Raw genomic sequence first — 16,108 nt, forward strand, 5'->3', positions numbered from 1 at the left:
ACGCGGAGTGTACAGTGGACGCTAATGTTTTTGTCACTTTTTAAGGAATCAAATTCAAAGTAATGTCAGCACTTCCAAGCTTTTATCGCTGCATGGTCGTACTCTGTCCCGCACTCCATATTAACCATTGTTGATCAACACACATCTGTTGCTGCCACGGACGTCGCACACTCGTATGTAATTATCATGAGACACTCTCACAAACAAAATCACGGTTTAGTAACACAGCGTGCTTACGGGAAAGTAACAGTAATCTAATTACTTTTTTTGCAGTAGTAATGTCTTACTTTACTCATACTTGAAAAAAGTAATCAGATAACAGTAAAGCATTACTTGTAACGCGTTACTGCCCATCTTTTATCATATTTACAAACAGAACGAGAGCAGTCAGATTGCAACTCCCTGGGTAGGGCAAATGATATATGATAAATTACTCGATAGGGTTTCTTGAAGAATTTTTTCAAGGTAAACTGTAAAACTGTGATTGCTTACCTGTCCAAGTTTGAGAAAAATACACATTGCGATCTACTCTTTCATTACTTTGTCATGAGTGCTCCTTCCTCAATGTCAGGGCTAATTAGTAGGTATTAGTTAGGAATAAGTAATGAAGTCATGTTGTAAACTGCAGCAAAATAACTCAATAACAGCTTCTTTTGATACTTTGTCAAGGGCGCGAAAGGCTACACAGGGTCCTTTTTTTCATCAAGGAGGGGCTTTGAGGGGCCTTGCGGGGTTTCCGAGGCTTCATCTTACTTGGCACAAGATTTGTTTGGGCAGCATGAAAGCATTAGATGGAACGTCGCCAACAAGCCAATGTTACAGAAATTTAGGGCCTTGGATGCAAAGTTTTGCTAAGGCTCGATTTCGGAAGGGTAAAAGAAGTTGTGACTAGGGATCTTGCACTTGCTGATGTGGAATTAAAAGTTCAGATAAATAGCACGGATCATAAAGTGCCTTAAGAGAGCTTATCCTCTTAAATTCAATACAGTTGCGCTTTTAGAAGATTTCATAAAGTTCGGATTTGTGTCAGCTGCAGGTAGTCAGAATGTTGGACAGTAAGAGGAGGAGGTTAGAGACGAAATAAAGACATGCATCCTTATTTCTTCTCTCCCCTTGTTTACTCTAATGCGCCAGTGAAGTTGAGGGCAGATCAACTCAGGAGTCAACACCCGGTTCAGGCAGATTAACTCGCAATAGGCTCATCTTCATTCATCACCCTGCTTGTCTTTGTGACGCACGCACACATGCACAGATGCGCACTTACACACACACACACACACTCACATCGTTCAAGGACTGGAAGATGGATCTGGATTGAATCCTCCAATTGGCTAATTCCAGTTTCGTGACTATTACTGAGGATCGTATGTGTGTATAAAATGAGACACAAAACTTTGAAATAATTTTTCGGTCACTCTGAGCTAATAAAAAAATAAAATGCCAGTGCTCTCACGTTACACTTGGCAGATCCAATCTCATTGTAATTTTCCGCCTGTTAATATCAGACTTTACCTGCTGCACATGGAATCTTAAAGGAAAACTAGCTGAATTCACGTATTTTTAAATCTTTTTTGCTTTTTTTGTAAAGTACTGTTTTTATTGGATGGACAAACAGTTTCAGGGCCGGGTGACAGTGCCAGTTTGCTCATTATTCTATAAAATAAAGCAGACAGAAGATTCCAAAATGGATTTCAAGTGGAAGTGCTAACTGGAGTATATTTTTAATAAACATGCAAACTTTGTCCTCAAATACATAATCTATGTTTTTTCATGCTTGTCTTTGTAAGAGATTCATAAGAGATATTCAGATACATTTTGTCTGACACTGAAATAATAGAGCTTTTTTTCAGTCTTTTATATATATTTAAATGTACAAGTCTGACTCACGTGAGTTTGTATGTGTTCACAGAGGGGCATTTTCAGAGGTGGTCTTGGCCCAGGAGAAGCTGACCAGCCGTATGTTTGCAGTGAAATGCATCCCCAAGAAGGCTCTGAAGGGGAAGGAGAGCAGCATCGAGAATGAGATTGCCGTGCTGAGGAAGTGAGTGCTGTGACACGAGAACACAAACATAAGTCTACTAATTCCTGGTTACCGGGGCAACTGTGCATCTCTGATGCATCATACCCCTTCAAGCCCCCCCCCCCCACAGGTCACGATCCACAGCCTGCCTACCCTAATACAAACAATATTCAGGACTGAAACTTCTATTCAGTTCAATTCAGTTCAATTTTATTTATATAGCGCCAAATCACAACAAATCGCCTCAAGGGGCTTCATAGGTAACTTCTGTCTGTGTAGCAGCTGCAAAACATTAACGTCAAGAGTTAGGCTAAGAACACTGTTTGTTATACGGTGTTTCTTGTTGGTGTTTAAAGTATCTGTTAGATTCAACTTTACTCTGTTACACAAAGAGCCAAACAAGCACTTTTGTTTAAAGGTCTGAATGGACAGCAAAGTCATTTAAGTAGCAAGCCTCTGCAATCAGCAGGAACATTAAACATGTCTCTGCCCAGATACTTGAGCAGTTATTTTGAAGTCACCAAATCGGTTTAAAATCACTTGAAATCGTTGTTGACTTTGCCCCAAAATAAGGTTTCAGTATTTTTAAATTTTTTTCCCCATGCCAGTTATACAAACACACACAAAATGACGTGATAATGACGTTTTCTTCATGGCTCCATCCAGAGTGCTGACCCATTATCCATTAACCATTATCTAGAGCTGGCAATCACTGATACAATATTATCACAATACTTCACTCACAAAATGATATTATTGTGAATTTTACATTATACTTAGTATTGCGGTAACATATATTAAATAAAGTTATTTCTACCAACCCGTCACTAAAAGACACCATAGATGTTGACATAAGGCAAAGTCAGTCTGCAATTGAATGGGGTCAAATTGCCAATTGCATCCAGTCTGTTTCTGATATTACAGCAATTAATTAAAGTAAATCGTTGAAAAACATATATGTGGATGTGTCTGCATGGACAGAAATTTTCATTTTACTATTACATTGCACTCAGCAGCCTTCCTGTTCTATAGGAATATACCCAGAATACAACCAGTTGGCAGCCGTGGCCCTTTGAGCTCTGTTAATTGAAGACTTATTCAGACTCATTGCAGCTTGTTAGAGTATAGAAGTGCTTTATAAGAAACAGTCCATTTACTATTGGAGTATAAAAGCGCTATATAAAAACCAATCCATTTACCATTTATGGGAATTAGTTATACATGCACTGACCTCAGTGTTTAAAACTTTGGCCATACTGAGTATTCACTACAGCAGTATATGTCAGAAAATGAGGAAAAGCACAAAAAGAAATTTGTGCTTCCCATTGCAAACTGTCAAAATAATCATTTCAAATGACATGGTTCTTTCAGCTGCACACTTATTTCCCTAAGGGGTTGCTACAGAAGATGGATCCACATGTTGATTTAATACAGATTTTATAACGGATCCCCTTCCTAAAGCAACCCTCCTTGTTTTTCTGGGCTTGACACCAACACTAAGAGCATGCTGGTTTGTGACCGCCTTGGGCTGGCTTTGTTTCACCACCTGGTCTCAAATCACAGATCTTACACATTAAAGGTGATTGTTTTTAAGCACTACATCACAGAGACACCAAAGTTATCATTTCAAATAATCAAAAAAGAGAAATCTTCGTCTGTTTCACCCTACAGACAAACAAGTGATCCCACAGTTACACAGAAAAATCAAAGTGCTGCAGCAATTCCGATGTATTATGCCATTAAATGCAATAACTTTGGTAATTTAGTTTCACTGTTAACATTAGAGAAAATGCAAATTGGATCCACGAGGGAGAGAGCAGACATCCATTTAGACAAATGAGTGTAATTTCAGTGAATGTTAGAGAGCATCAGTGAGCAGATTCTGTCTCAAGCAGTCTTGAGCAGGGCAAAGACACCAGTTTGGCTTTGGAGGGAAATCTGCTGGATCACGTTATGGCAGAAGACAGGAAATTACATAGCTCAAGTTTCAGAGACTTTGGTGGTAGCAGACAGTGGAAAGAACTGTAAATCTGACCCCAAGCGCTAACAAAAGCATCATCTTGTTTCATCAAATACTTATTTTCAGTAGCACAACTTTTCTTGCAAGCACCTCAGCGCATGCTGAAACACTTCTGTGTTCTGGGTCAGCTTATAGGCAAAATATATCATTCACAGCAGCTTCTTTGAATCCCTCCTCTGATTTTTTTTCCAGAGAAAACCACATGCACCATTTTACCTGCCATCAGACAGCTCTTTTCAACAAGAAGTGAAGTTGTCACGTTCCACCAGACTTTTTAATGTAGATCAACTGGTAAATTAACAGCTTCGCATTGGCTCCCTCTTCACCACAAATCAGTTGTGGTGGATGTGCATCACAGACGACACACCAATCCATTTGTCAGTCTCACATTTCACTCTCCCCTAACTCATGAAAAAGACACTGAGATACCAAAAGTCTTGTGACAGCAGCTTATTGCTGCCATAGAGTTGGCACTCCACCCTTTTCCAGCTGAGAACTATGGTCTCGGACTTTAAGGTGCCAATTCTCATTCTCTCTGCTTCACACACTTTGGCGAGCAGCCACAGTACAAGCTGTATGTCTGATGAAGCAAACAGAATCACATCATCTACAAACAGCAAAGATGAGATCCTGAGACCACGTTTGGATATGTCTAGAAATTCTGTCCATTGAAAGTTGTGTGCCCCAGCAGAGTCCACCACCCACAGGGGAGGGGATCCAACTTAAAGCCTTCAATATGAACCAAGCTCTCACTGGACCACATAACCCATAGCAATGAGCCACGTACCCCATACTCCTGCTCAACAAGATCCCGCGAGGGATGTGGTCAAATGCCTTCTCCAAGCCCGTGCTGATCTGGACAAAAACCACAGATGCAATTATCTACTTAATTTTGTTTTAATCTCATTTTTAAAAATATATTGATATATTTTAAAATATGTACAGATCTCACATCTGAAGGTGTCTTTTAACATCTGAATGAGCAATCTGGTCACCTGTCTCACTAACTATCTTACTAACTCTGCTTTGTAATCTGCTGTAAGATTCCTATAATTGATAAGATTCCTCTGATGCACTTCGTGCTTTTTGCAGAAGAGAGATCTTGGTGTCTATGTGCTAGGGTTAGGGCACATTGCTTTGAAACTCACACTGCAGCAAACACAAACATACAAGCACGCGAACCTTGCTGTTCATGACAATGCCAGAAAATAATTAATTAATTAACAATCAACTGTTGAGTCTTTTGCACGTGTGGCAAACGTGGCTCTCACATCACCATTGCGGGGATGTCGGCATCAAGGCGCGAGGAAATATTAATGTCGAAGAGGGCTGTGTCTGAATGACACAATCCCGTTATTTACCCAGCCTGTGTGCAGCAGTAACAGGAGATACATGCAGGAGAAATCCATGAATGAGAACAACTAACTGCCACACCAGGCATTTAATGAAAAAGAGGGCTTTTCTGAATGCACTCCGGATCTGCTCTGCCATTACACTCAGGCTTTTCCCGTCAGCCGTTCATTATCCTTGACAGGGCACACACACACACACACACACACGCTCACACACACATTACCCCTTTTCAACCAGTACTTGTATGAGCATGAGTATGAGTCACGTCTCAGCTCTGTGATTCATACCTGCTGCCGCTGCGATCATATGCTCTTTAATAGGTGTTAGATGTTTACCTGCACACCTGCTGTGTGTGCCTCTGTGTGTATATGCCTGAGTTAGGCTAGGGGGAATTACCTCTGTTTACTGTGCAAAAGATGATTAACCTGCAACCACGCACACAAAATTAGTCGTGTTTCCACTAGGCACGGCATATTAGGATAACAAACAGACAGCTACACACTGACAAACACACACACACACAAACATGCACACACACATGGAAGAAGGGAAACACCCCACCATGGAGAAATCAGCAGAGAAGCAAAGAAAATGAGCAGAAATTGTGATGGGAAAGTGGGAAATAGATTGTTGGTTCAATTTTTGTGAAAAGTTTGTGCTGGCATCAGAGTAAAATAACTTTTTCTTGATTTTTGCCATTACAAAAGGATCTAAATTCAAGGTACAATTGCTTTTATTTTTCTGGAGTTGTGTACACCACAGTCTTCACCTGCGAGTATGGACGAGGCAGAGAAAACATGGTAGCTGCCTTGCTGGGATTAGTTAGGATTGTAACATACATGCACACTGTATAAAGTTAAATATAAATTGTTTAATCCCCTATAATTCAGTGTGATTCTTGTTGGTTTAATACCTTTTCAGTAAATCTCCTCAGTAAGGTCCAACCAAACCCCCTTTGCCTTCAGCTGTATTTTTTTCTGTACCTTAGTTAGTTAGTTAGTGGCAAATCGCAACTCAAGGCACCTCAAGGCACTTTATTTTGTAAGATAAAGACCTTAAAGTAATACAAACAAAACCCCAACAATCTGACAACCTCCTGTGAGAAGGCACTTGGCAACAGTGGGAAGGAAAAACTCCATTTTAACAGGAAAAAAACCTCAGGCAGAACCAGGCTAAAGGAAGAGCAGCCATCTGCTGTAGCCGGTTGGGGATGAGGGGAGGGAGACAGGGCAAGCAAAGAAATTAAGTAATTCCAGTTTTTAATACTTACAGCCAACTACATTTCAGAAGAAGACAAGAAAACACTTCGTGTTGAATGACTACAGGCCTTTGTTGGGATTGTAATATATAGAATTATGGCAGTACAAAAGGTAAAAGTGGGTCCAACCCTGTACTAGTAAGATGTAACTAACGGTTACCAGCATGTGTATGTTCATATTCTTTACAAAATACACAATATATATTATTTATTATAGTCTTTTGCAAGGATGTCAAAATCATCTTAATATATGAAAAAGAAGTTTCAACAAGTATTTAACATGACTAAAAACTGAAATTTGTATAATCAGTACTGAGAAAACAGGAACTTTTCTGTCATTTAACTGTCTGTTTATGACTTTATTATTTTGCGATAGTATAGATGGGCATGTGGGAGGCTCATTAAAACTCATTGTTTAATTCAATCAGTATCTTCAGTGCAGCTAAGAAATGGATCGTGAGGTGACACTTTTTTGTTGGTTGAGACAAAGTGTTAACAATGTACAACTCAGAATATTAAGGTGTACAATAGACAGTTGGAGCATTAATCTGGACTGTGGCAGAAACTTTATAGGGAAAACAAAATTCTGCAGTTCAGCTGCAACCATTAGAATTAAAAATCTGTTAATGGACATTTGTGTGTTGTAAGACATTAGCAGATTTTTTAAAAACAAATCTTTAACAATTGCTTTGTCTTTGTTTTGCAGGATCAAGCATGAGAACATTGTGGCACTGGAAGACATCTACGAGAGCCCCGACCACCTCTACTTGATTATGCAGCTGTGAGTCAATGTTCTTTTTCTTCTTCTGTTGTCGTCATTGTCTTTAGGACATTGTGTTCGACAATGTAACTGATGGGAACAGAGACCCCCAAATCACCCACATCTCCCTGGAAGACCATTTCATTTAGTGACTGCAAGCTCTGCTCTGTCACATAATGGAACTCGTCAGCCTGTAAAAGCTGTTGTGTAATATATTTGTGGGTGTGTTTGTGGGGGCGGGGTTGGGGTTTGTTATTTAATATTGTATTAGTAGGGTAGAAATTAAATAAAGAACACATATTATTTCTTTAAGACAAAGCTGGTGCTACAAAAGTAATATCAAATTATGAAGGGCATAAGCTGTCCTATTGTGAAATTTTAGCCCAAAAATGAGTACATTTTAAATATTAGTTATAGTCTATATGTTAAATCTTTCTCGAGTGGGTCAGATTTTATTCTGGCAGATATTTTGGTTATCTTATAGCGAGGGACAAGAATACAAATTCTTTGTTGTTCTGTTTTTGGTTTTTATTAATAATAATTTAATGTTTCAGATGTCGGAGTGCGTATTTCTTATTTGCTTCTGACTTAAATTGTTGCTAATTTACAGAGTGTTTTCAATTTCTTACACTTTACCTCTCGTTCTTCTGTCCACCCACCCATCACATAGACACACAAAAAACACACAAAGCCCACCAGTCCTCCCACATGCACGCACACACAGACACACGCACTCAAAACCCACCACACCGCTATGAGGCTTCTATTACATCAGCCATCTGAAGTACATCTCCGCTTTGATGGTCAGCACTAGAGGAAAGGGTTCACCCACAGGTGTCCCACTAACCTCCTCTTCAAGGTTAGAGCTGCTTACATAAGGAGTTGGTCTGGAAGTTTGGCATTCGGGCTGGAAACAAATCAGTCAAGTTCAGGTGGAAGTCAGAGCCATGGTTTACACAACAGTGGCTATGTTTATGGCCGATGCCAGTGGATTATCTGCTCCCCTACCGCATGTGTTTGGGTGGTTGTGTTTCTGTGCCAACTCGCGGCAATACAGGAAACGATCTTGAGGTCTTTAACTTATGAATAAGCTCATAAGTTAAAACTAATAGTAGTAATATACCTATACTTTTTTTGCCCCCCCCCACCCACTTCAGTAATGTTGACTCATGTTTTTAATAGATGACTTTAAAACACTAAACTCTAATTTCTGTGGTTTATTTTAAGCTTACAGAATATAACATGTGGTAAGACGATGAGTTTTACTTCTCACTGTCCGTTTTATGTGTATCTATTTATCATGTATGCTACTTTGCTCTGTGGACTGTAAAATGTTTCATTGTATTCATAAAATAAACCAGACTTTCACTGTCTGCATCTTTTCCTGTTTTTCTGCTTTTGTTCACTCCAAGTTTGACAAAACCTACAGATATCCAGAGTTAACTCACTAACAATGTGGCGCAGTCTCAGTGTATTTAGCTGCTTTTTCCCTAAACACAACCAACTGAGAGAAACGCCTGTAGTCCTCACATTGGTCATTTGAACGCTGAAGGAGATTTGTTCCATAGACACCTCATACTAGTGTTTCCTGCACTTAATCTATCACTACTATGTTCTATTTAAATCCAGATTCCTTTTATAGTTTGCAGTTTCTTTACTAACACATTTGTAGATAAGTTTATTGCTGAACGACACAGTTAGCAGTCTTACTCACTCTCTAGGTTTTTGAAGTTTTGTGTGTAATGGTTTAGTCTATCAAACCCTACCCTTTTCTCCCCAGCATCACAACGGTATGACTCCCAAAGTACAGATCAGTAAACAACCAATGATTCTAAAGCCAGAACAGAAAGATACAGTTGGAAGAAACGATTGCGTTTTTATGATGCGTAGTAAAACTACCCCTCTTCTTCTTCTCTGTGTTGTTGTTGTTGTTGTTGTGTGTGTGTGTGTGTGTGTGTGTGTGTATGCCTTAGAAGTCAAATAATACATTAGCCACACTTAAAAAAAAAACATTTGAATTTCATTTAGAACTGAGATTCTAAGTTGTAAGCAGAACTCTTATGCTCAGCCACAAACATGTTTCCCCACTTTCACAATGCTGAGGTGTCAAATCCACAACCCCCAACAAATGGTTTGTTACACGCGGGTGTGAAGGGCAAGCTTTACTTACACAGCCTCACACACACAGTAGATTTTTAAAGTTTTTGGGTACAGTGGTTTAGCCACAGATGTAACTTCTACTTTTGATAAAGATCACTCCACCTGTTTATTTCTTAAGAAATTAAGCATCTTTATTAAGCTCTTATTTATACATGTCTACACAATAATAGACACCGTGTGCTCTGTGACATTATAGTCTTCTACTGCTGCTTCCAGTGGTTTGCATTTTAAACTCCCAACCTTTCAGGTTGTTATGAACGACTTATATTTCTAACATTTTGTGATATAAAAGTGAACCATGTGGGTTTTTTAAATTTTCTGTGTGATGGGATGACTTAAGACACGAGTTATTTAAACAATTCTAAATGACAGTGTGATGGCCATAGTACTTTATGTGGGCCAAATATGTTAAGGATAATGTTTATCAATGTAAAATTGCAAAGAACCTTTGGATAGATTATAACATCTTGTAAACAGTTACCTCAGATCCTGTACTGTCAGATCTATGTATGTAAGGTAAAACTTTCCACAGTAGTTCCACTTAAGTAAGTAAGTAACACATAAAGTCACCCTTACCAATATCTGACTGCTCCTTGAAAAAAAGTAGCACAAACAGACAACTGACTCAGCAATGATGAGTAGGGCTACCCGAGGCCGAGAATCAAGCGGAAGAAAATTAAAAGTTTTGGTTTTTGTGGCTCGAAAAATTAAAGAAAGTGTGTTTAATAATTCAACAAGACCCGCACCTTCAACACATGTACATTCAAATTTTGAATCAGACTAACATCGCTGTTGTTCATTAGTTTTTAGCCTCTCTCAAAATTCATTTTATGACCTTTATGTTTGCAGCCGATAAGGACAATTACTGCATTTCAAATGCGCGCCCAAAGGCTTTAAACATCCGCTTTGTCTGTAACGACAGCATCAAACTACAGAGCACTGTTTTTACTAAAATTCAACATTTTCAGATGAAAATTTGGCTGCTTTTTTCACTGTAACACCCCCCTCATTGCCATTTGTAGGATATTCTTGGTGATCCCATTTTTTATATTTATGCTTTTGGAGTAAGCGTATCTAATACGCACGTTGTCACTGTGTTTTGTACTACCAGCTGTGAGGGCTCTGTTTTTACTTTGAGCAGTCTATTTTTATTTTGTCTTGTGAGTGTGGATCTTTCAAACGAGATCTTCATCAGTTTGATTTTGTTACCACAAACTTTGTGTAAAGTTCACAACAGAGATGAAATTCAGTAGAATGACGCTTCCACGGTAATACACGTTCCAGCCATGTATTCCAGCCCTAACCCTAACCTAATCTCTAACCCTAACCATAGCCTTATCCCCAGCCTTAACCAGCACTTTAACGACGTTAGATAGTGTTTTTTTCAAAGCGATTTAAGTAAAACGAATTTACATGTATAGATTCATTCCAAATGGTTCTCATGTTTCCTCATTTTTCTGATCTCGTAATATAGGGACGTGTTGGGTGCCCGGAAGCGTAATATACCGACAATTTGTCACCTAGTGTAAAATGTTATGCTTTGAGAGTGAGAACGTGTTGGTTGATCACAGTTGTTGGAAGACGCAAATGTACCTCTATCAGCTTTCTCATGGTCAACAAAATTATTAGATGATCAATTAAATTTTAAAGATTTGAGCATGAATAAGGTTATTTTGGTTGGACGATAAGCCTGGTTTTAAAAGAAAGAAACTTTAATATGTAGATTTAAGAAGAATTTGCATTCAATTCTGTCAAAGCCTCACTATTCTATAGATCCTATTACTGTGGACAACTGATAAATTGTCAGCAGTTTTACCAGCTCTTTAATATGGGGCTAGGTGAACTTGGTGAGGTTACTGTGACATAGTTAAGTCAGACCTGATCTAGTAATGGAAGTTTGAACTGACATCAACGATATTTAATGGTATTTATGTTCAGCAGCAGGCAGAGTTGTACATGCAACCTTGGCATTTTCCATCCAGGTCAAAAGCATTTGTATGAGAATAATCCTACACAGCAGCTATAGATGCTCATTATTAACCATCACATCCACATACTTTACTGCATATGCAACTCACTGTGTCATAGCAACTTGGGATGCAATTATAAATGCTAGTATGATATTTATTTATTACCCTGTACTTCTCTTGTTACCCTTAAACAGACTAATTTTAATACAGGTTCATTTTAAGAGCTGGCCCTTTTTAAAATAGCCTCGACTTACTAAGCTGCTTACAAATGGAATAAGCTCCAAAAAGTATGAAACTACCAGCCTTTTTTAAACTAAAACAATTTTAGGTTTGCAGATCCTTCAGTCATTTATCTGTCTGTCTGTTCTCCTTGAAAAAGAGATCTCAATCTTAATGGCTTTTTACAATCTTATTTAAAAAAATGTTTTAAGAAATGCAATATTACATGTCTAAAAACAGATGTTAGAGACGTTGAAATGCAATATTGATATTATCATTACTAGCAAAAAGCTGCCCTACAGGTGGTTTTTGCTTTTTCTAGTTCTTCATTCTGTATTTAGTCGCAAGGGGAACAAAATTCCATTGTGGATACAAATTTTGGGTACTGCTAAGTATAGGCAACGTATGTTATGACATGTGAAACAAATGCAAACGGACCACATAGCATCAAATTTGCAGGTGGGTGGGGGTGATGAATACAAAAATCAAAAGAACTGGGATTTATAATACATGATTTTTTAAAAACATACAAATGTGTGTGTCGATGTTCATGTAAAGTTTAGCTCAGATTGGCCCACCCAAAAAGAAGTTATGTACACGTACACACACACACACATATAGATTGTTAAATAGTTCCATGCAATCATTATAGTTAGATTAATATTACCAGTAGTAGTAATAATAATTGTGCCAGCTAAAGCATTAAATCGCCATAAAGTCAGCACTCACTTAGTAATATTAGATTATGAAGTGTTTCAAATTAGCTAAATTAAGCTAGTCTACGAGCTAAAAATGTAGAAGCAGAAACTTTACTTGTAGTGTACTAAGCAAAGATTCCTATCAACGTTGCTGTAAAATTTGTAAATTTGTTATCTACATTTGCTTACTTACTTTTCCAAGGTTGTACCTAATCTCTAGGTCCTAGGTAGCTAGCTAAGATGCTAATATGTTGATGGCAAAATAAATGGATGACTTTCCAGACATAACAAACACATATTAACTACGTCTGGGCAGCGCTTTTTTTCTCCTCACTCCATTCTGATGACAAATTAAGAAACACAGTTTCCTTAAGCTTTTACGTCACTTAAAATCCTTCTGTTGGCCAGACTCCAGTCAAAGGTCTTAACTGTGTTAAGCTGTTAACCTACAATCTTAACATTTGGATTAAATCTCCTGTTGTCATGAATAAGCCAGTTAACAGAGATGACTGCTGTTTGGTAAAGAAGCAAGTTATTATCGCTGAGTGCTCTCACTTGATCTAGCAGTGACTGTGGTTAAAGTTAAGGTTAAGAATCAAAGGCAAGATTGTTTCTACTTTGACTAACATAGGTTTCGAAATTCAGTAGTTCATTAACCAAAAGACATTGGCTGTACCTGCTGTTTTATTTCTTTGAGAAAAAGAACAGTAACAAGAAAGACCGGTCTCTGATATCGCATCCTTCTTCACACCTCCCTCTAACCCTCCATCCCTTTTCCTCTCCTCTTTCACACCATCTTCCCTCTGCTTTTTTTTATTTCATTGCTTTCCTTCTCTTTATGTCTTCCTCCTGCTCACTATTTTTCCAGGTACAATCTGCTTGAACACAGGTCAGCTTCAAACACGGTTAAATGATTAACCCTCTTTGAATATATAACAAATTGGGCATATGGGTAACTTACATATTAATTTGCAAATAATGTGTACATGTTTTATACTATTGCTAAAGCTGTTGAACTGAACATTTTCACAGTGGCATGGTGGTTGTAAGAGCCAAAATTGCCTGAGATAACCATAGTTTGGATAGAAACAAAATGTGCCCATAGTGATTATTTGTACATGTGCTGATCTAATTATTTCAGTGTGTCAGTTGTAGTTATGATGCCCAGATGTATTATGAATTTGTCATAATATAAAAGGCAATGTGAAAGGATCAAAAGATAGAGTAGCTCAGAATTCTTTTTGATCTAGCATCAGCATTGCATGCTGTCCTTCTCCAAGCAAAACACAGAACTGCAGCTTCATCTCTGCATAACCCTGTGCAGCTGTGTCCAACTGTTCTTGTAAATGGTAACTGAAAAGCTGCGTTTTCCCAGAGCACCAACTCAACAGTGCTTCTGCAAAGTGAAGCTTGGCAATAGCTGCATTTCTACTGATCATTACAGTACTAATTAACCTCATTTGTATTCAGCAGTGTGCTGGTTTTCTTATTCAGTAATCAGAAACCACATTTAAAAACAAGGATTTTTGTAGATTTCTCATGTAATTGCAGTCTGGCAGATCAATGCAGTCTGACAGAATTTCCTTCATTCCTGTTCATCATAGCTTGTCTTACGTAACCTTGACCGCAGGGAGGCAATCAACCCATGCTGCTATGAAAATCGATGCAAGCGAGTGCAATGTGGGCTTTATATTGATGCTGTTTGTGCTGTGAATTGCATATCAGTAAAAAAAAATAAATAAATAAAAGAACTGGCTTTCAATAAATCCAAACAAAGTAGCACCTGGGATTCTTAATACAGTTTTCTATATTCCTTTGGAATAGTATCAGCTTTTTCAGTTTCTTCTATTGAGCTTGTGGGAAGCTTGTAATCAGCAGGACTCGACAGAAGCAGACAACGTTTTTTTGTCAGTATTCATAATTTTAAGCCTTTGTTTGTTGTGGATTGTCCACTGACAGTTGGGTTGTTGGCTGTATTTCACTTCTTTAGTTCATTTGTACAGTTTGGATGTGTTCAGATGAGACTGAAACATCATTCGAACATGGCTCTTGGTCTTGTTACAAGATAGGTGATGCACAGTTTGCAGAAAATGCTAACAGAGGTTTAAGGGATAGTCCAGTTTATGGGGAAATGGGCATTGGTTGGCTAAAAGTTAGAATGGGCCTGTTAGTCTTTTTTTAATTTTCTATATTTTAACCAAATTGTTATCATTTTGTTAAAATGATGGATGCTCAGACACACATCTCTATAATACACTGTAAAAAGAAAATAGGTGAACCAACTTAATTGAATTATTTCAATTGGTAACACCTAATTTAATTAAGTTCTTTGAAATGAAGTTAATACATTAGATAACACAACTGATTTATCTAATGTATTAACTTCATTTCAAAGAACTTAATTAAATTAGGTGTTACCAATTGAAATAATTCAATTAAGTTGGTTCTTTTTTCAGTGTACATCTCTACATGTCTATAAATAATACACTGATGACTGATTGGGGGTGACAAACAGGAGAAATGAGGTGAAGACGAACATAATTAACAGAAACCGAGAGCAATTAGGGAATCTGGAGTACTGACGGGAAGCAAAACTAACATAGCAAACAACAGAAAACTAACCTCTAATGTAAAACAGAAACAGTAACCAAAAGTAACACTGACCTGAGTTTAAAAAAAAAAAAAACTAACATAAAGTCAGGGAACAATGAGGGAGCAACATTTATCACTAGAATAAAGAAAATGCAGGGACCTTAGAAACCTTGCAAAGGGAATTGTCTAAGCCTCAAACTACCCAAAACTAAGAATCAAAACACCACAAACCTGAAAAACAGAAAAGCCTCAAATATAGGACTATGAATTTAAAAACCCCAAAAATAGTACAAAGGCTGTGATACCTGTGAGTCGAAAGCTGAGGCTTCAGACAACGCTAAATCCTCAGGTTTTTTTCTACTCTAAGTAAGATGTCACTGACAGAGGATATCTTTAATATAGTCATCTCAGGTTCACATCGACTGAGGGGCAGCTACTGAGAAGAAAGTTGGATTAAAGGGAGGGGAAAGGGAACTAAAATAACTTGTTTCAGACTCAGGGGCTGCACCAAGTCCCGGTGTGAGATAAATAAGGATTAGTTGACCTGTGAGTCATGCAAAGCTGCTCGATTAAAGAATAAAAATCTGGAGTTGGAAAAGAGCAGAATAGCTTTCCGTTCAGTCGGGGCTCTTCCAAAAGTCTTGAAACATTGCAATTAGTCCTGAGTTGTCCACCGTATTGATTTTTTTGTGGTCTTTTCTTACAGTTGTATTGTTGCGCAGAAAATGTGTTTCCTAAGTTAAATTACAAGTCAGCTATAATTAGCAGTTTAAAAAGTTGATGTTAAAGACCCAACTTGATCCATTTATAGAAGCATTTTCCTGATTAGAGCTCTTCCATGTTCTACAGTATGCACCTTTAAAAGCGTGCCCTACATGATACTCTTCTCTCTCTACTTATACTTCTTATACGCTAGCTTCACCTTAACTAAAGACCTAATCAGATTAGTTATTTGGGTCTGCAGGGTCTTTAAAGGATTTAATTCAGTTTTATTTACACAGCACCAAATCACAACAGTTACTTAAAGATGCTTTACATTGTGAGGTAAAGATCCTACA

At 38.0% G+C, this 16,108-nt stretch overlaps 1 protein-coding gene across 1 annotated transcript in view; it reads left to right on the plus strand.

Annotated features, from left to right (window-relative positions):
* The window catches only part of camk1da (calcium/calmodulin-dependent protein kinase 1Da), an 84,864-nt gene that overhangs the window by 44,823 nt on the left and 23,933 nt on the right, over window positions 1-16,108 (plus strand). The window contains exons 2-3 of the mRNA XM_031735677.2: window positions 1,910-2,041; window positions 7,358-7,432. Of these exons, the coding sequence (XP_031591537.1) occupies window positions 1,910-2,041; window positions 7,358-7,432 (207 nt within the window). The remainder of the gene's footprint in view (window positions 1-1,909; window positions 2,042-7,357; window positions 7,433-16,108) is intronic.

The sequence above is a fragment of the Oreochromis aureus genome, linkage group 17, assembly GCF_013358895.1.
Source record: "Oreochromis aureus strain Israel breed Guangdong linkage group 17, ZZ_aureus, whole genome shotgun sequence".
Taxonomy (NCBI): Eukaryota; Metazoa; Chordata; class Actinopteri; order Cichliformes; family Cichlidae; genus Oreochromis; species Oreochromis aureus.